Source organism: Salvia splendens, chromosome 14 (assembly GCF_004379255.2).
Source record: "Salvia splendens isolate huo1 chromosome 14, SspV2, whole genome shotgun sequence".
Classification (NCBI taxonomy): domain Eukaryota; kingdom Viridiplantae; phylum Streptophyta; class Magnoliopsida; order Lamiales; family Lamiaceae; genus Salvia; species Salvia splendens.
The window spans coordinates 4,188,560-4,210,109 of NC_056045.1; the positions used below are offsets into that span (position 1 = coordinate 4,188,560).

At 38.4% G+C, this 21,550-nt stretch overlaps 2 protein-coding genes, 1 long non-coding RNA gene and 1 pseudogene across 5 annotated transcripts; 2 read left to right on the plus strand and 2 right to left on the minus strand.

Moving 5' to 3' along the window:
* Positions 1 to 5,904: 5,904 nt before the first annotated feature.
* LOC121764977 lies at positions 5,905 to 6,829 on the minus strand. The gene is made up of 3 exons (XR_006042673.1): positions 6,555 to 6,829; positions 6,389 to 6,484; positions 5,905 to 6,287 (listed from the first exon to the last, which is right to left on the minus strand). It is a non-coding gene; the product is annotated as an uncharacterized LOC121764977 (long non-coding RNA).
* Positions 6,830 to 8,179: 1,350 nt separating this feature from the next.
* On the minus strand, positions 8,180 to 9,805 carry LOC121766012 (annotated as a pseudogene).
* Positions 9,806 to 15,598: 5,793 nt separating this feature from the next.
* On the plus strand, positions 15,599 to 19,705 carry LOC121764801 (AUGMIN subunit 7-like). The gene is made up of 9 exons (XM_042160823.1): positions 15,599 to 15,921; positions 16,004 to 16,089; positions 16,423 to 16,484; positions 17,098 to 17,189; positions 17,296 to 17,421; positions 17,784 to 17,874; positions 18,000 to 18,107; positions 18,861 to 18,959; positions 19,261 to 19,705. The coding sequence occupies exons 1-9, from the start codon at positions 15,788 to 15,790 to the stop codon at positions 19,456 to 19,458; spliced, it is 996 nt and encodes a 331-aa protein (XP_042016757.1). The 5' UTR covers positions 15,599 to 15,787; the 3' UTR covers positions 19,459 to 19,705.
* A 105-nt stretch (positions 19,706 to 19,810) lies between these two features.
* On the plus strand, positions 19,811 to 21,232 carry LOC121764802 (aspartic proteinase CDR1-like). Of its 3 annotated transcripts, XM_042160826.1 has the most exons (3): positions 19,811 to 20,366; positions 20,460 to 20,507; positions 20,657 to 21,232. In XM_042160826.1, exons 1-3 carry the CDS (start codon positions 19,811 to 19,813, stop codon positions 20,755 to 20,757), a joined length of 705 nt encoding a protein of 234 aa, XP_042016760.1. In that variant the 3' UTR covers positions 20,758 to 21,232. The 3 variants fall into 3 exon arrangements, with proteins under 3 accessions (XP_042016760.1, XP_042016759.1, XP_042016758.1); XM_042160825.1 differs by having other exon boundaries at positions 19,811 to 20,507; XM_042160824.1 differs by having other exon boundaries at positions 20,460 to 21,232.
* Positions 21,233 to 21,550: the final 318 nt, after the last annotated feature.

Consider the following 21,550-nt stretch of genomic DNA (forward strand, 5'->3'; position numbering starts at 1 on the left):
TTTCATAAAGTCCCTTTGGTCGCGACCTCCCGCATTTATTGAACCTAGAAAGGGCGGTCGTGATAAATAATGTCAATGAAATTTTTTACTTTCTTATTAGACACTTTTGAAAATTTCCGAACGCATAATTTCAATCTTAGGTGGAATTGCTAAGTAAATTAAAGTAAAAAAAAGTAGTTATATATTTTAATATAGAAAAAGAATAGATAATTCTTTATTACCAATAAATTAATTAATTTAGATGAATGACATGGTTAATAAAATACTAGTTGGAAATGCGGTTGATTAATTTGCATAGATTATATTACACAGAAAATGTGTGATTGTTTAGTAAATTAGATATGTTTTTAAGGTTAAAAAATGAAAGCTTCTAATGATAAATCTTATATTCCTCCGTTCCAATAAATATGAACATTTGAGTCTGGCACGAGATTTTTATGCAATGTCTTTTTGTGAGTTAATAAAGAGAAAGTAAAGTAATAGAGAAGAAAAAATAGAGAGGGTGTTGTTTCTTTTTAAGAAACGTTTCATTTTTAGTGGGACAATCCAAACAGAAAAGCGTTTCATTTTAAATGGGACCAAGGGAGTATTTCTCAACAAAATCAATGTTTATTGAGTACCAATGTGCTTGGTGAAACAAACATATACCGAACACTTCTCGAGCACTAAGGTGCTTGGTATCCATTTTGCGAGCGTTATAGTGCTCGGGTCACTGTGAATACTTGAGATGAAATAGTTCCGAGCACTTGATTATGCTTAGACATATTCCACAATTCGAAGAACTTATATGTTTCGTGCTCCTTGAAAAGTTTATATTTTTAAGAGACGAGAAGAGAGTATAGAATAGATAATTAAAAAAGGTAAAGAACTCCATAAACTTCTAAACATGAACAAAAAGTGTGATAAATAAATGTTATCCTCAAGGTTCGAACTTAATTATATTCTAGTATGAGTTTCACAGTTTACTACAGAATTGAGAATACCTGCTATTAACCATCTGCATTTAATTATATATCGACATCATAATTGATTTATGTAGGATTATAAGTAATAGATAAAATTAAAATCCTGAAATGTTAGACATTGATATGAACGATAAACTATTTTTATTATACGTATGTAAATACTATCATTAAATGTTGGACATTCACAACTTAGATGAACGATAAACTATTTTCGTTATTTTAATACATTCATCAAAATGAAAAACCAGAAAATATATAATCACGTGGCATTCAGCATAATCTAGAATAAAATTTCAACCCATGACCTACAATCCACTGACCAAGAAATACTAGCATGATAAACTAATTGCATTAAAGGATGATGAAGCATGCAGATTAAATCCACCTTCCACAGTTCCACAAGACAAGACACCAATTAACTAACCTAATTAACAGAGTAGAGAAGAGTAGAAAACATAAACAAGCTACAGTCCAGACTTAAATATGTAAAGCATAATAGTGAAGCTAGAGCTCTATAGCTGTCTCCGGCAGCAGTGCCGGCGGCAGATCCATGGTGTTCCTGAGGTTGATGACGTCGAGCAGCTCTTTATTTAGTCTACTACTACTAAAAATGGAAATAGTGCAAATAACTTGGGACGCCCAGAAAGGAAAATAGTGCAAGTAACACTGGACGGAGGGAGTAGTTTTTTTTATATTAAATGGTGAAAAGGTAAAATACTATAGAAAATAAAATAAAGAGCTGCTCGACGTCCTCAACCTCAGGAACACCATGGATCTGCCGCCGGCACTGCTGCCGGAGACAGCTATAGAGCTCTAGCTTCACTATTATGCTTTACATATTAAAGTCTGGACTGTAGCTTGTTTATGTTTTCTACTCTTCTCTACTCTGTTAATTAGGTTAGTTAATTGGTGTCTTGTCTTGTGGATCTGAGGGCTCGACTCCATCACCTCGAAGATGCAAGCATCTCCCTCTGCCAGATTGTTATCATTCACGAATTTCTTCCAACCAGCGCACTCGAACCTCGGCCTGCTGTCGTTTCCATGATACATCATCTGCCACTGCTTGTCACCATGCCTAAGAGCCAAAGGCACCTTTGCACCAGGAAGTTTGGGAAGAATGTGTGTTGGTGGATGCTGTTGCCACCAAAATTAAGGAAATGCACCATTTATTACACACACAACACACTAAGATCAATTCAAAGGTTGTAATGAAAAAGCAAGAGAATTGAATATCATGAACCAGATAATAAGGAAGGGTGGTGATATGTGACTTTGACAGTATAACATCAAAGAAATCCTTATTCCCTGAGAGACAGCACCCAACTCCAACTCCATCACCACCTTTGTTTCCTTCACACACCTAAACAAACATCTAAAATTCAATCATCTTTGCAAAAATTTAACAAGATTGCTTTTTCTACACTCTATTCTAAAATCCTTTTTAAACTATTTTTAAATTAAAACAAACGTCTCAAAAAAATCGTATCTCTGGCTTAAACAAGATCTTTACCCTAAACGGATCACATTTAGTCCGAAATGGACGGTTCCGTTAAAATGTAACGGTCAACGAGATTTAAATCAATTTTGACCGGATTAAGAGTTATAATTATGTTTTATTAAGGGTTAATATTTAATTAAGCTAATTAACCTAAAACTAAAAAATGTAAAATAATTTAAAATATAAAACATGAAAAAAAAATCAAAATGTTAGAGTGAAATGCCAATCGACGTTGCGTCAATAGCACTTCATCCACAATTCAACAATCTCAACCCTAAACTCAAAATTCAACAATCGACGAATACTCGCCTTTCACCGGATCGTCGTCGCTTTTCCACGACGACCTGTAGGTCTCGACGCCGGTGACGTAGTTCCACCCCAGCCGGATTCCGGAAAGCAACGTGTCGCAGGGGTAATCGAAGCTCTGCCATGTAAATCCATCATCGTCTGCATCTTTGACGATCAGATTCCCGGAGTCGAGCAATCGCGCGATTGGATTTGGGGCAGGAGTCGTAAAAAACGCAGACGACCAGACGGTGCCGTTAGTTCTGTTAAGAATAGCAAGGACGCCAGGCGCCGTTACTGTTAAGACGCCGGATCTATCTGTGAGCGGTGATTCCCTGTTTGCGACCCACACATAAGTAGGAACGGATATTTGGCTGTACCAGATTCCGACGTAGCGATTGGTGGAATTGTTGAGGTTGAAGAAGCCGAGCTCGAATACTCCGTTTGCAGAAACGAGCGTTTCTCCGTCTAACTTACCGGGAAGGCCGTATAAGGGGGAATCGGGGCCGCTGTGTCTAACTGTATAAATGGAATACAAATATGGTATTTCACTCTAACATTTTGATTTTTTTTTCATGTTTTATATTTTAAATTATTTACATTTTACATTTTTTTTTGTTTTAGGTTAATTAGGTTAATTAGATATTAACCCTTAATAAAACATAATTATAACTCTTAATCCGGTCAAAATTGGTTTAAACCTCGTTGACCGTTACATTTTAACGGAACCATCCATTTCGGACTAAATGTGATCCGATTTTAAATGTGAGGGACCGAATAATTCAAAAGATAATGTTTTGGACCAAAATTAAAAAATCGCAATATGTTAAGGACCATTTTGGGACTTTAGTCTAGAAAGAAATAAAGAAAGTCCATTATGATGGAGTTCTTAGGTTTATCCTGTGTGTAATAGTAGTGATCAACTCATGTGATCTCACACAATTTACAATCCACATTGGATTTGGATTGGACGTCAACTTTCATTTTTTAAGAAAGATACACACATCCACGCCTTTCCTCTTTTAGACTTTATCATTCACATAGTGCAGCATTTTATTTCTTTATATAGTTTTTTTATATTAAATGGTGAAAAAGGTAAAATACTATAGAAAATAAAATAAAGAGTTGTATTTTCAAATGTGTTACTCCATCCTCATCCGTCCTACAAGAATATGCACTCTTTCTTTTTTAGTCCGTCCTATAATAATATGCACTTTTCAATTTTGGAACTCTTTTATCTCTATTATGGTGAGACGGATTCTCCACCAACAATAATTTAATTACTTTTTCGTTCTACTAGTACTATCTTACTTTACCAATTGTGTATTAAAATTTATGCCCAACTAAAATTGCATATTCATGTGGGACGGAGGGAGTATATTCTTGTCATTTCAAATGAAATGAAATGAGTACAAAATAGAATATTGAATTATATTCTTATGGAAATTGGTATACTCATTCCATTTATTAAAAATAGAGACTTAAAGATAGACATGAATTTAAATATAAAATGACAAAAACATGATTATTTTGGAAGGACGGATAAAGTACTATATTTTAAGGATATCAAATAAGAGTACTGGTTCATAATTACTATGAATGTTAAAAAGGTCTCACACTCTACTAACCCACTGCACACACACATACAAGTGACTCATAATTACTATGAATGATAAAAAGGTCTCACACTCTACTAACCCACTGCACACACACATACAAGTGAGACTCATATTCCACTAACTTTCTTCCACCAATTTTTCTTAATATTTCATAAAATTCGTGCCGAAAAGAGATAAGACTCATATTCGTTGAAAGAGGGGTAGTGCTCTAGCCTTTTAGGCGTTTTGAGTTGTTATCAATAACTACCACACAAATATCTCTTATTTCCTTTCTGTTTGCTCAATTTGTGAGAAAGAGTCACGTAACTATTTCATTCGTTTATAAAAAATAGACTTGTTTGTGAACAGTAGTATATTTTACTATATGGGAGTAGTAGATAAAAAAGTGATTGAAGTGTTCTTATAAAAAAATGAGACACATTTTGTAGAGAAAGAGAACTTAATAAGATAGGGACTAGTTTTTTGGAAGGCTAAAAAAAGATTATCTTTTAGTATTTACGAATTTTCTTGTGGAATTGTGAATTTTATTATGACCTAATTGTCATATAAGAATGAAACGGAGTACATAATTTGTTGTCGAATTAAACTAAAAGCTACCAAATTGGCGGTCGACCGGGTTTGCTTACCATCAACTCAACATTTCGCCGGAGCGATACAAGGAATCCTGAATTTTGAGAAATTGTCCATCGAGGTTATATTTGGTTTCTTAGATAAAATAATAGTAAGATGGTATATTCTAAAATAAAATTGTGAGATTATTTAGTAGGAGGGGGTTGGATAAGACTAATTATCACATAACTATACATTTATACTATAAATGTAATTATGGAATATAATCTAGCTTGCCTACTGAACACCCATAATTGATTAATTTGTATTACAAATTTGTACTCCATTACCTCTTTGTAGTTGTGAATGAGAAGGACAGATTTTCATTTCGCGATCTTCCTTTCATCCATCTTAAAAATTATTGATCCATTTTTTTTCTGTCGATGGAGACGACGTTTTGTAGAATTAGTAGAACAAGTGCAATAAAATTTGTAATGTGATTTGCACGATCACGTTAGTCATCGATCAATACTACTCCCTCCGTCCCCAATTAGGAGTCACTCTTTGACCGGGCACAGGTTTTAAGGAAGTGTTTGAATGTGTGGTGTAATAAATGGAGTTAGGTAGTTAAATGTGAGATCTCTTTGACTTTTAGGGTATTTTTGATGTCCAAATATAATAAGTAGGAAGAGTGACTCTTAAGCGGGGATGGACTGAAATGGAAAAGAGTGACTCTTAATCGGGGACGAGGGAGTATTTTTTAAAGGTTGGATGGAGAAAGTACGTAACCGAGAACGAGAAGAAGAGACAGTCATCACCGCGACCACTAACAACTTGAATGAGCTTACCAAAAGCATCGTAGACAGAAAAAACTGCTACTACGCCCCAACAACAAAATGGTAACTAAGATTTGGTGTTTTAACTCATAAAAAGGGCATAAAACTTGTAAATATGAACAAAGTGTGAATTCTCAAGGCTTGGACTCTAATACCCAAATAACCAAGTATTCATACATTTGAGTTTCACTACAAATTACCAAAACATTAAATCCAGCTTCCACAAGGCACATAAGAGTCTACAGAGACAGAATTGTAAAGCTTAATGGTGAACATAGTGAAGCCAAAGCTCTATAGCCGTCTCCGGTGTCTTTCCCTGGGATTGAATCAGCAGTGCCGGCGGCAGATCCATGGTGTTCCTGATGATGCCTGAGGATCTGAGGGCTCGACTCCATCATTTCCCTCTTTCAGATTGTTATCAGTCACGAATTTCTTCCAAGATACATCATCATCATCATCATCATCATCTGCCATTGCTTGTCACCAAAGGCACCTTTGCATCAGGAAATTTGGGAAGAATGTGTGTTGGTGGACGCTGTTGCCACCAAAATCAAGGAAATGCACCATTTATTACACACACAACATACACTAAGAATTGAGAGGTTGTAATGAAAAACAAGAGCAATGAATATATACCAGATAATGATTGAGGGTGACATGTGACTTTGACACAATAACATCAAAGAACTCCTTCCCTGAGAGACAACACCCATCTCCAACTCCATCACGCACCTAAACAAACATATGAATTAAAAGCAACAAGACTACAAATTATTGAAATTTCCATTTTGTTTTTGTTTACCTCAATTTATGCTTCCAAACTAGTAGTACTTTTTTCATCTCTCTGTTTTTGGTATTATCGCATTTTTGACAGAATATTGGGCGAAATAAAATGAAAAAAGGAGAAAGATGTGTAGAGCGGCAAAAACATGTGAACTATCAATCCATCAAAGGAGTAGAATTTTGGTAAAAAAGAAATAGGCTTGTAATTTTCAGGCAATGTTAGCTATGTAGAGATCTTGTGCTGTGATGTTATTCTCTTACTGGAAACCAAGGAGAAAAGAGAGAAATGTTTATTGGACAATTCTCATCGTAGTGGTGAATATGTGTAGGCACTAGGCAGTCAATATGGATAAGGCTTGTACGTGATCTGCTCAATTGATATATTAGAATGGAAAGAATCAATTCAAGATCAATTTCTAGGGTCAAAAGATCGGAAAAAATATCATAATTAGAATAACTTACTAGTATACAAACAGAAACAGTACTCGTACACTACTCACTCGATTCATAGTCGTGGAGTTATTTTGTCATTTTGATAGTTATTTTGTCATTTTGATACATTTCTATTAAAAGTCAATATATTTGTACTATTAGATAGAAATCCATGTGTTACATCTTACAACCACAATTGGTGATAACAGGAGAGACCCATGAGACTTATATAGTAGATTAAGCTCTTTGTATACACCGATATGAGATATTATTATTATATAGTAGATTAAAACCCGGATTTTAATCTATGCAAAACTATATTTAAATATATAGAGGGTTTTAATCTATGCAAAACTAGATTTAAATACAGAAACACAAAACAATATCATGTGTATGGCATGTTTAGGTCCTATATATATGTATGAACTTTGAATTCTTATGATTTTCCCCCGACAAAGAATTCCGGTCAAATTAAAATTGACGTGAAGTACATTTGTCGATTACCATCTACCTAGCGAAAGATGACAAATCAGTATACAAATTTCCTACAATTTTCCTCCTAAACTTACTAAAGATGACAAATCAATATACGAATTTCCTACAATTATCCTCCTAAACTTACATTTTTCTAACTTAAATACATGAACTACAAAATTTTCTCTTTTTCCACCCAATGATCAATTTCAATCAAAATAAAATTATTTTGTGACTTAATCTAATTTTATCATTTTCTAAATTACAATTTTTATTGTTGTAGACAATAAGACTTTTATTAATTATATTGAACTACGTGTAATGTCTTGAAAAAATAACAAAATTTAAGAGATGTAGAAAATTGAGATATTAGCGATTTTTGTCTTTCAAATTGCATTGGATTAGAATTATACTAATTTTTATCATTTTTATGAAATTGGAGATTCATAAACTACATAATGAATAAAAAAGTGGTGAAATGGCCAATATGATATCAGTACTGTTGATCTAACACATCCTCCTAAACTAAACATACAAACATAAAAACCTAACACTACACGCAGCAGACAAAGACTGGACTTAAAGAAAGATGGTATCACAATTCACATCCTCTAATTCCATAAGAGCTCCAACCAAAGCAAAAGCAAAATAAAAAGATTGTTCAAGGATCCACTAACTAGTCTAAAGAGGAGGCATCCATCTAATTTCCACATCCAAGAAATCTCAACACACAAGGAATTGATAAAAATAAAAGACTCATCATCTGGAAAGCTTTAACTCAACCATCATCCCAAACCATTCACCATTTCACCAAACACAATTAGAATTAATGTCAAAAGCTTTATTCATTCAAAAATTCCTAACAAGCAAGAATAAAGACAGTCCAACTTCTGAACCAACATAAAATGTAGCAACAAGTAAAGCACCTCCTCATGGAACTCCTCTACTCCTCCTTCTCAGCTCCTTCGATCTTTGGCTTCTTCGCTGTCGCCTGCGAATACAAGAACGTCCCGAAAATGGCAATGGCGGATCCGAGAGCATTCAGTGGCCGGACCGGATTCCTGAACACCAAGACACTAGCTATGATCACCACAACTCTCTTCATTGTGTTCCCAACAGAGAAGGTGAGGGGGCTAATGTCATCGAGGGCTTCATACGAGGACTGGTTGTAGAGGTGATAGAATATCCCGGATACCAACACCCAAAGGTAAAAGGTTGATGGATTAACGCTTGCAACAGCCTTATGATACCCGGCAACCCATTGAGAGCCTTCCACAAACACGGCCACCGGAAACAGATAAAACAGAGAGAGTATTGTGATCCAACCATACAAATTCAACCCATTCACCTCTTTAAAACGATGCAAGCTCTTCTTAGAGTAAACATTACGAAGCACAAACCCTACATTGCTAATCATAGCACCCCACAGCCCCCAAAATTGAAGGAAACCTCAGTCACAGCAGCTAATGAGCAACCAAACACGATAGGGAGGATCGAGAGCCACACTTTCAACGGGTACGAATCACCAATCAACGACGAAAAGATAACCGTGAAAACAGGCTCAGCAGATTTAATGACATGAGTGAATGACACAGCAACTTTAGAGAATGAAACACAAGCTGAAATGTGGCCTACAGTGTGGAAAAGTGCAGGTCCAAGAAGTGCTATAATGAAAGATTTATCTATTTTGGGGCATGGCTGCAGCTTCGAAGACCACAGCATTAACATCCAAACAGAGCCACAAAATAGCTGAAACGATGCAAGAAGCCATGGATATGGGAAGATATTCAAAACCTTCTTGTTGTAAATATTGAAAACAATGTTTTGAAAATACCACAGCCCGAAAACGATAGCTAGCTTCTTGTTCATCCCGGACTTCGGGGCTCCGATTTCTCCATCCTGGCTCGATTCTTGCGGGGCTCCGGATGCTGCTGCCCCAGCCTTCTGAGATGGGAATCTTGAAAAGTTTCCCAAAGGAAGCACCGGAAACCTCCCAAAATCCGATCTTGATTCAGGGATCCGGCAAATTGGGGCGGCGGCGGCGGCGGCGGGGGATAATCCATGGACCGGATTTCTGACTGATTGAGCTCTGTTTCGATCCAGAAGGGAACCGTTAATGCGGTGTCTGATGCTGGGTTTGGAGAGAGTGAGATTTGAGGGCGGAAGAAGGTTTAAAGATAGCATTTTTACTGCAGATTTTTCGACAAATGGAGTTGGGGAGAAACTGGGGAGTATAGGTTTGAGAGTAGAAAAACTTGAATTTGAAGGAGGGGGCGCAGCGCACCTACCCCCAATATTAAAGTAGCAGGGTTTAGGTTCGGCGCATATGCTGTAGGGAAAAATAATTAAATTTTCTTTTCTATATTGACAGGATGGATCTTGATTTGATTCGTTTAAACTTTAAATGAATAGTACGTGTCTCAACCAAAGTAAAGAAGAACACCGCTTGTGGGCGGTACATCCGTCGCCGCCATAACGGACAATTGGGGGATGTTGTTTGTGCGAATGCGACAGTCTTTGTACTCATCTCTATTTCAATAAGAGCATCGTTAACGCATGGGGCCGGGCGGCAGTTGGGTCCCGGCCCGCGTCACGCAGCGATGGAGGGGAGGATTTTCCGGCCTGGGCCGGTCCCGGGGACGCGCCCGGGGTCCGGCCAGGCTCAGGGTTATGCGCATTGGGATGTGCCGCGACGGGGTCTGGCTCAGCGTTAATTGGTGTTCGGGTCGGTCTGGGCCGCAATTTCAATTTTTTTTATAAAATCAAAAATTTATCTATAAAATACCACTTCATCTATTTTCATATCTATTTAACTTCATTTCTCTCCCTAAAATTCAAAAAAATGCCTCCTTGTCAAAGACCAATGGACGCTCAAATGGCCCGAATGTTAGAGGCGGCGATACCTGCAATCCAAGAAGAAATCAACAACGAAGTGGAACGCTACCAAGCTGCTATTCAAGCTTTGAACGAACAACAAGTTCGGGTACCACGTACTCGGATGTATATTCACCGAGACCGTGAACAAGCTGGTTTGCGGCTTTTCACAGATTATTTCTCTAGAGATCCGCGATGGAGTGATCAGATGTTCTGTCGCTATTCTGGATGCGGAGGCCTTTGTTCCTGCGCATTGTCAACGCAGTTGTAGCTCGTGACTTGTATTTCTGTCAAACCACCGATGCTGTGGGCCGGCAAAGTATATCGACTTTGCAGAAATGCACATCTGTCATACGTCAACTCGCTTACGGAACTATAGCAAATATGTTCGATGAGTATCTCCATGTAAGCGAGCATACTGGACGGGATTGCCTAGATAAATTCTGTCAGGCAGTCATCGAAGCATTCAAGGATACATACTTGAGAAAGCCAATGACCGACGACGTTAGGAAGTTGGTGAACATGCACGAGTGGCCCACGGCTTCCCGGGGATGCTTGCCAGCATCAACTGTATGCACTGGCAGTGGAAGAATTGTCCAATGGCTTGGAGATGACAATACGCTAGTGGACACAAGGGCACACATCCCACGATTGTATTGGAGGTCGGTGTCGTGGGGTCGAACAACGACCTCAATGTGTTGAACGAGTCTCCATTGTTCAACGACTTGTGTGCCAGGCGAGCGCCGAACGTAGAGTTCACGGCCAACCACAGTCGGTATAGTATGGGGTACTATCTGGCAGACGGGATCTACCCTCCATGGCCCGTGTTCGTGAAGACTATCACATGTCTGACAACGGATCGGAGGGCATTGTTTGCCAAAAGGCAAGAGGCGGCTCGGAAAGATGTGGAGCGAGCATTCAGAGTCCTCCAAGCACGGTGGGCTATTGTGAAGGGAGCGGCCAGTGGTTGGCAGCGTCCACTAATCGCCGACATCATGTATGCATGTATCATAATGCATAACATGATCGTTGAGGACGAGGAAGAAAATGTCACTTTGTGGAGCGACGATCCGCTCTCCTGCACAGGGAGTAACTACACTGTCACCGCCCCGCCCGTGCAGGGCGTTCCTCCCTACATCCGCAATGTCATGGTCCGTTCAGCTGCGATGCGCCAAGACGAACTACACACTCGCCTCCAAGCCGATCTAATTGAAGAGATTTGGACACGCACCAACGTTTTCCAGCATTGACGTTATGTTTTAATGTTTTTTTGTATTTTTAAATTTCTATGTTGTAATTTTCAATTTCCGAATGAAGAATAAGTTTTCCGTGTTTTAAATTTTCGGCGTTTTTTTTTTACGCGTAAAATAGATTGTAAATTGTGAATAGTGCAATTTAATAGTTGTGGCCCGGGATGGAGCCTGCAGGGTTAGAGCAGTTGTGGCCTGAGACTCAAATTTAGGGGAATGATGATGTGGAGGGGACTTGGGGTCTGAAATGGAGATGGGGTTAAGGATGCTCTTATCGAAATACAGACGAGTGTGTAAATACAGTATAACATAAAATAGATTTTTTTAAAAAAAAGAAAATTTTTGTTAAGTGTATTTTCATTAAAGAAAGAGAGGAAAGAAGACTTTAATCATTTCTAAAGTAAGGTGATAAAATAATGATTCCAATAATAAAGTAAAAATAATAAGCTACTCCCTCTGTCCACAATAATTGTCACTTTTTTTTCCATTTCGGTCCGTCCCACAATAATATCACACTTTTTTCCATTTTGGTCCAACCCACAATAATGTCACACTTCATTTTACCATAAATGATAAGTAGGTCTCACATTCCACTAACTCACTTCACTCATATTTTATTATAAAACCAATATAAAAAAGTGGATCTCACATTCCACTAACTTTTCCAATCAATTTTTCTTTACATTTCTTAAAACATGTACCCATAATAAGAATGATAATTATTGTGGAACGGACGGAGTGTGTTAGTGTGTTGTCATGCAATAAGTACCATTTCAAATAAATTACATACTCAGGTATATATCAAATATCATACTCCTTCCGTTCCAAAAGAATATGGACTTTGGGTTCAATATGAGTTTTAATGTAAAATTGGTAAAGTATGAGAGAGGTAGATAGAAAAAGTAATTAAAGTATTGTTAGTGGAGAATGAGCCACATCTCATTAGAGAGAAAAGAGTTTTCATAATTAGAAAGTGAATATTTTTGTGGGATGGACTAAAAAGGAAAGAGTGCATATTCTTGTGGGACGGAGGGAGTAATATTTATACTTAATACTACTATAACTTTGCTTTGAATATAAAGTTGGTGCACATAGTCCTGATTGAGCATTCGGGTCAAGAATGTGAGTCAAAGGGTGGCACCACGCCGAGTAAACCATCTAACCATGCGTGAACTGTGGAATCCGAGAGTATTACATGATTGGATGATCTTAGTGTCACCTATTTTATTCGACAGGATAAAACACCGGCTGAGACAGAGAGGTTTATATACATGACCGAGTATTTTTGAGTGCCTATGCGCATCCTGTCAGATAGCGACCGACAGATCCTAACTTTTCAATCAAGTCTCACTTTATGTATTGGGTGTTATCTACTTAGTATAAAGCTAATGTATTCTCTTTCAAATCAAATTTTGATGAAAGTTTAAACACTATTAATTCAACTTTGATTGTGATTGCATTTAATTGATCTTTCAATAGATGTAAATGTATTTCTTCTAACTCTGAGTGTTGCTAGATAGGTGAGCCAATTTAGATAGAATGTTTGGTGAAAGTTTTCACTAGGTTGTCTTCATTTCCATTTTCCATTAAGGAGATCCAAAAGTCCCAAGTGGGATTACTAACTCAAACACCCTCACCATAGTTTTATTTATATTCCCAAGTGGGATTACTAACTCAAACACCCTCACCATAGTTTTATTTATATATCTCTTTACCTTTGTTGGGCTATAAGAGCATCCGCAGCGGTGGCGGTTGGCGCCACCGCCGTCCGTGCCAGCGGCAAGGCGAAGAACCGCCGCCGCTGCAACCGCGCCGCTGGCACGGCGCTGCTCGATGTATCGAGCACGTCCGTGCCAGCGGACGCACACGTGTCACTCTCCATTCGCCAACGGCATAGCCGTTGGTTTCAAACAATTTTTTATTTTTTTTTAAAAAATCGGTTTTTTATTAAAAAAACCGATAAAAATAAAAAAAAAAATTTCACTTCCCCAAAAAATTATATCCGTTTATAACCGTTTTTCCCCACTTTTTTATTTTTTTTTATTTTTTACCCCAAAAATACACACTTTCATCTATAAATACCCTCAATTTCACTCCCAAAATTCACACTTTCACTACACAATTCTCATCATCATTCTCTCATCTCCATTCTCATTTTCAATCTCTCATATCCATTTTCATCTTCCTCTCACACCCTACAACACCACTATGTCCGGTAACGACGACAACCCAAGCGGCTCTCACGGTTGGAACCCCGAATGGTTCGGTTCGCAACCGTTTCCTAGTCCGGAAACGGAATATTCGGCCCCTCCTCTCACCCAAGATTCGGGCGTTCCGAGTGGCTACCGGCCATACCCAATCGACGATCAAGGTGCCTCCGATGGGCGCTACGGGTGGACACCGGAGCCTAGGCCTCGCGCCCCTTCCCAAATGCCGAATCCTCCATCTCGCGCCGGTGTCCGCACACCGTACTCACCGGCGGAGATGGAAAGATTGTTCAAGGCGTACTTGGAAATCTCCGAAGATGCGGTGGTTGGAACGAACCAATCCGGCGATCACTTTTGGTGGCGCGTCTCTAGCCGGTACAATGCACACCGGCCGCCGGGAACGATCGAGCGCAACGAGAGTATGGTGCGCAACTGCATCGGCCGAGCCAACGAAGAAATTGGCAAGTTCAACGGCTATTTCATCCAGGAGTCCCGGAATGCCGGGAGCGGCCAAAGCGAGGTCGACATCATCACCGCCTCGCTGAGCACCTACCAATCCATGAACGGTAAGTCGTTCAAATATCTTAACGTTTGGCAGGAGACGCGGACGCACCCGAAGTATAAGGGAGGCATAACATCCTCCTCTAGCGGCTCCTCCAAACGCTCACGGTCGGTAGCACTATCCGACTCCGGCTCGGAAGAAGTGGCTAGCCAACTCGCCGGAGCTAACTTGGGTAGCCCCGATGCCGGACCAAGCGGTTCCCGACGCCGACCGCAAGGTAGGAAGAAGGCGGCGGCCGAACGACGTCGCGCCGCGACTCCATCTGCCCCTGCTCCCGAACCCGCACCCTATGTTCCACCTCCACCCCCGAACAACTCGTTGTGGGCCCTTTTGGCCCAACTCAATATGGCCGATAGGTCAACTATGACCCCCACGCAACTTCAAACGCACGAGTCCATGATATTGGGTCTCCAAAAACAATTGGGGTTGGTGCCGCCGGATGCGTAGTCTTCCTCGGGTTATATTAGCCAATAATTATGTAATTTTTAATTTTTAGGAGTTTAATTATGTAATTTTTAATTTTTAGTATTTTAATTATGTAATTTTTAATTTTTAGGATTTTAATTATGTCTTTTTATTTTATTTGTAATTTGTAATTTTTATTGTGGTTTTTTTAATGAATTTTAGTATTATGAAAATGTTGTTGTGTAATTGAATTTTATATTAATTGTGCTCGTCCTTGCGGAAGAGCACAGTTGTGGGTGTTGTGCTCTTGCCAGAGAGCAGGCATGAATAGTACCGCCCGGGCCCACAACCGTGCCGCTGGCAAGAGCACGGTTGTGGATGCTCTAAGACAAGTCTTGAGCAAGTCAAATTCATCTATCCAATGTCATACATATAAAATTATTCCTCACGGTGTAGTTATCAATTCTTTATGTACACTGTGTAATCTTGTAAGTATTGTATTTCTTGTTTGGTTTATCCAGTACCAAGCGCTCACAGAGTTGGAGTAATTCTAAGGTAAGTTTGTACATGATTAGTCAAGCATGAAGGAAGCAACCACGGTTTTTATGTGGTGTTGTTTATGCTATGTATTTTGTAATAAAGAATGAAGAAATATATCATATGGTCTTAATTATTTGTGTTAAAACATCTTTTAGAGAATGTGAATATGATGAGATCGATAAATTTTTTATTATGCATTCAGCTGAGACATTTCCCATATTAATGTTGGTATTTTGAAGAAGTTAAGCATAAATTACACGATATAACATACAAAATGTGTGTGTACTGACATAACATAACATACCAAATCCTCAATATAATTGAAGTACTGACATGACATAACAATCTGGATTTGAAGTTTTGAACCAAGGAAAATCCACTTTTGTAGAAAACCCAAAACAATTTTTAAACCATCTTCTCCTACTGTCACTTGCTGCAAAATTCCCCAAATCCGAACCTCAATTCCCGCCGTTCGATTCGGCCTCACGTTGGAATCGGGCCACACATCATGGCGTCGAAGCAAATGGAACAAGTGCAGAAGAAATTGGCGATGTTGAATTACCCCAGAGCCAATACGCCGGCGCAGTCACTCCTCTTTGCCGGCATGGAGCGCTACGCCCTTCTTGAATGGCTCTTCTTCAAGTTGGCTTACTTCACTTTTTTGATTTTACCACGGTGTATTGTGTTTGAATTTCGATGATGTATATTTTGAATGATCTTGCAGATTACTGGGTGATAAATCTCCTTTTTCGCAGCAGAATCTACAGGGAGATGCTGTGGATCGAGATGAAGAGACCTCCAGGATACAATGTAGTTATACTTTTCTGAACCTCTGTTAAGCCCTGTTTTGTTTGTTCCATATTTTAGTCCATCGGCGTAATATTCCAGATTGAATGTGTTTAACAATTTTTGTACTAACTGTTGTTGAAGCCCTACCTTTTCATTTTCTGTTTTTTTTTAGTCCGGAGAATAATTTGATGTAGGCTTTGTCGACATTGTGTTTAGATTGATTACTTGGCAGAATTTGAATCTGTGCTGCAATATCATGCATCTTTTGGAGTATCCTTGATTTGAATTATGAATTGAACATCTAAACTATACTGTGACATACAATTTTTTTTCAATTTTTTGTTCGTATTACAGATTTGGCAGAGATTGCAAAATTTTTGGGTATCACCACTACTATAGACACTGAAGCCATCCAAGTGAGTTCGAATTATGTTATGTTGATTTTCCGAGTCTTGGTTGAATATGCTGTCTTGTCCTGCCGTGATGTTTCATATCATGTCTTGAGGTCTGTGGTTGGACCTCCCCAGGTCAAGCCTATCCTCTTCTTATGTTTTCATTTTTGATGTATAGAAGTAATTTGGGATCAAGGGGAAACAATTATCCTGATATCCCTACTTTTTCCAGTCCTCTTAAGCCCCAGAGAATTTTCACTGTTTCACGAGCGTACAACTTTGTCGCTTGGTTTAATAAGCTTATTTAATTTTCTGTTCTTGTGCATTTGGATGAATGAAAAAAGGGTAAATGCATCTATGAAGCATTCATGTTTACCTTTTAGCGAACCAGCTATTTATGCTCAAAGTTTTAATTCTCCAGTCTCGTTTTCTATTTATAATAAACATATGTAACTACATGACACCAGTGTTGTTTCTTTCATCTTTTGTGTTTTCTTCAAGTGACATTTATATAATTCTGCTGGCCTGGGCTGCCTGGCCATGAAGGTTGCATCTGCTTCTGTATATGTATAAAATACAGTATATATACTATTTATATATATTTCTTGCTGGTAATACATGTCAACTTATATTGCAGGGTCGAGGAAGTTATGATGATCGTACCGAAATGTTGCATCTTATTGTGGATCTTGTGGAGGCAAGCATCCATGCAGATAATCCTGAGTGGAGGTGTTTATGTCTAGTATAACTATTATCAATATGTGTATATCCTCTTTTTATTGATCATTACATGATATGTTTATGCAGCTAATGTGTATAGTCTTCATTTTTCCAGTGTAGATGAGCAAGTAGCTAAAGATATTCAGCTCATTGATGCTATAGCTGAGAAACAAGCTCAAATTTTTTCTGAAGAGTGCAAATTGTTTCCAGCAGATGTGCAGATCCAATCAATATATCCATTGTGAGTAGTTTTTTTTCTAGATTAATGGCGTACCCTTCTTTGAACCTCTTTTCATATTCCCTTTGTTGTTAATAAGAAGTAATACTGATTTGAATTCCATTTAGCCTTTTAGTAATGGATGGTTGATTTGTGAACTAGCTCAGTTTTACAAATGAATATGCTCTATTGCCGTACTTACTGGCTTGAGCTCTCTCCTTGTTGCTTATGGAAAAGATTGGCATTCTTACTCGTTTTATTACTGCAATACGGCCCTCGGTTACATTCTTTTAGAACGAAGTATTGTCTACCTGTTTTTCACAATCAGACTTGAACTCAGTGTTTTCCATTTATCTTCTGTTCCCTTAATCAAACTTTACTTGTAGGCCAGATATATCTGATTTGGAGAAACAGCTTTCAGATCAATCAAACAGACTTCTAAACCTTCAGGAGATGGTTGATGATCTAGCTTCTAAGGTTCGTATCATGCTTTTATACTCTAATTCTCTAATAATACAAGCTTCACCTGCTTGTGGCATTAGCTTCATCTTTCTCTGCACTGATGCTATCAATTAACAGTATTTATGTTGTTACCTCTGTAGCATCCGTATAATCCAGATGAAGATTACATTGACGTTGAAGCAAAATTACGGGAACATCTAGAATCTTTCCTTGAAACTGCAAGATCGTTCAACACCATTTACACCAAGGTGTTTTTTTCATTAATTCATATAATCTTCTCTGAGTTGCCTCTTTTGGCTCAACTCAGATGCCTACTGCATTGTTTCTGTTGGTGGCAAACGAGATCAATTGTTTTTTTAATTTTAATGACTAGTGTTTTTATAGTTTAGTTAAAGACTACTATCGAAGCATGAAATAAGCAATGCTGATGATTGATGTCTTAATTGTGTCTGACCTTTGAATTCTACTATTCTAGCTAATATGGTATGTACATGTATTGTACTCCTTTGCCTGGGAGATCTGAGTCAAAATGGTGACAAAAAATTATAATTTGAGAATTCTAAGTTTATCAACTTTCAGTTGAGTACTGAGCATCGAGTGCTTATGATTAGTATTTTACCAAGTAGTTTTTGCTAAATTTAAATATCAGCTAAAATAAAGTTCAGCTTGATTAAACTGGTTCCTTGAATATGAAATCGGATTTCCCAATGTTTACCTGGACCTGTAATATTTCTCTGAATGGCTGACATTTAGCTCTACTATATTGATGTAAACATCTATGCTCTTAGGCACCTTATCAAACTTAGAGCTATAAATATATGAATTTTAGAACACTAGTTCATATCATAAGTATTTCTTGTCAACACTGAGTTATCGATTGCATTGCTTTATGACGTTTTGTAAATTTCGAGTGTACTGGTCACTGGTCAATTTTGTCCTATCAATCTGTTTATATGCCATTTATGTTTATAATCTTGTTCTAACTACTTTACTATCTGTAGGAAATACGTCCTTGGACACATATGATGGAGGTTCCCCAACTTCATGGTTTTGGACCAGCTGCAAATAGATTGTTGGAGGCATATAAAATGCTTTTGAAGGTACCTAATGCTAATATACTTGCATCCCATAAAAAAGGAATGTTTCTTAGCATCAACAATGCTGTTGAGCTCAATGAGGCGTTTAAAAATTTCAAATTTAGTGGTTGTCACAAGTTGTGATTTATTCTTCGAGACACGTTTGGTTATATTAAACTTTGGGTTAATAGTAGTTTACTACCTTCAACTTCAGCATTTTTCGATTTATGACCTCAAATTTTAAAACTATCTGAACTTAACTACATTTATCGCTCAAACTTCGGTTCAAAGTAAATGAAGTATTACTTTTCTTTTATTGTGATAGTTCTTGGGAAACTTGAAGAATCTTCGGGATTCACATGCAGCAGTAGCAGTTGGATCTTCTGAAACAGTTGCTGGAGAGCCGTCCTCAGTAATGCGAATAATTTCAGAGTGTGAAACTGCTTTAACATTCTTGAACAGGGATCTTGGAATCCTCTCTGCATCTATTGCTCGTGAAAAGGGCGAGGACGTCTCTTTATAAATGTGTAGAGGAGTTGTTCAATGTTTTAAATGTGCATCTCATTGTTCGGTTGAGTATGTGTTGTGGTATTCGCTCTGTTATTGTATTGGAAAAGTTCATCAATTAGCCCATTCTAAGTTCTAACATACTGAAATATCTACATTAACTCCAGATATCAATATAACCATCCAGATATGTTTTGTTATCTGTAAGGATCTAGCAATGAGTGCAGATATTGGGAAATAAATATTATAGAGGTTGTTCATAATCATACTTTGATTTCCATTTCTCTGTATAAGCTTTTCATTGTGTTATATAAAGCTACCTAGTTCATTGTATGTCAAGACCATAGAATATAAATCGGGCGATTTTCATGTCGTTGCATACAGTTTTATCCTTCTTGCTTTTAGCATTATTGGCTACATGTTATGTGTCACTACTAAACTATGATGGCTTTACCATTGATATGATTCACAGAGACTCCTTGGTTTCTTCTCTGCAAAACTCAAAACCTAGTAACAGAAACCTCTTATACGGTGCCCTACAGCGCTCCAAGAGGCGTGCTGATTATTTGGCATCGGGTACTCCCACCGCTGATGTCTTACCTTCTGGTGGAGAATTTCTGGTGAAACTATCAGTTGGTACACTGCCATTTGAGGTAAGCGGTATTCTTGACACAACTAGTTCTCTTTCGTGGACGCAGTGCGCGCCATGTACCAAGTGCTTCCCTCAGAAGCAGCCTCTCTTCACGCCCAATAAATCCTCGTCCTACAAAGTGGTGGCTGGTAATTCAAAGGCCTGCAAGTCGCTTGGAGGGACGCCTTCAACCTCTGGAGACAACTTGTGCAGGTACTCCTTGTTGTACCAGCTGAAGTACCACTCTCGTGGAGTCCTCTCCTCGGACACGATCACCATGAAAACCACCTCAGGTGCGCCAACCTCTCTTCCAAACATGGTTTTCGGATGTGGTTACGATAACTCTGCTGACACCAGCGTGAATGCATCTGGAGTGATCGGGCTAGGGGTCGGGCCGAGTTCCCTCATCACCCAAATGAACCCTGTTACTGGTGGTAAGTTCTCGTATTGCTTAGTCCTGAATGCGCACAGCAATCCCAAGCCCAGCAAAATGCATTTTGGCAGCAGAGCTGCAGTTACTGGTGCTTCAGTAGTCACCACTGCTATGCAAATTGTCAAGAATTCTTATGCTGTCACCTTAAAGGGAATAAGCGTTGGAACCACGAGGCTGGTGGCATCAACCCTCTCGGATTCCTTATACTCATCGAAGATCTTTGGTTTCTCCGATCAAAAGATGATCGTTGACACTGGAACTATAGCCACGCATATTCCTGTGAAGCACTCTACGAGTCCTTAGAAGCAGCGATGAGGAAACAGATCAACATGGATGCTCACCGTGATCCGGATTCGTTGCAGCGGCTGTGTTACAAGAAGCCCGGCCGCAGCATGCTAGCGCCTATCGTGACGCTGCACTTTGCTGGAGCAAATGTGAAGTTGTATCCAGTAAACACATTCCTTAATGCTTTGAATTCGAAGGATGTTCATTGCCTTGCTTTTCAGCCTGATAAAAGGGTAGCCATTCTTGGGAATTTGGCACAAGTCAATTTCTTGGTGGGGGTTTGATCTCACGAAGAAGCTCGTCTCCTTCAAGCAGACTGATTGCAACCAACCAGTAATGGAGAAAGACACATTTTCTTATGGCTTAATTGACAGTCAATCCGCAGACTATTGAATTTAAACTTCATATTGAATCTGCCTAAATAAATAAACTTTAATACTATTATCTCTCTTGCTTTATTTTCCTGTCACATTTACTACTTCATTTATTACTATTTTCCCGTCACTTTTCATTGAATTTAAATTATTTGTTGAATTCTGAATTTCCAATTTCTTATAGAGTGGGAAGCTAGGGAAAGAATGGAGACGTAGACGTGAGATTATAAATTTATAATTGTCAGAGACCAGAGGGGTTGGATCAGGTTAACCTACATAACTTGGGTGGGGTTTGGTTTCTATTAATTCGAGCCATATTAATATATAGGGTATGGTTGAAATAAAAACACATTTTATTCTACGAACGTGAGATTACTGCATTAAA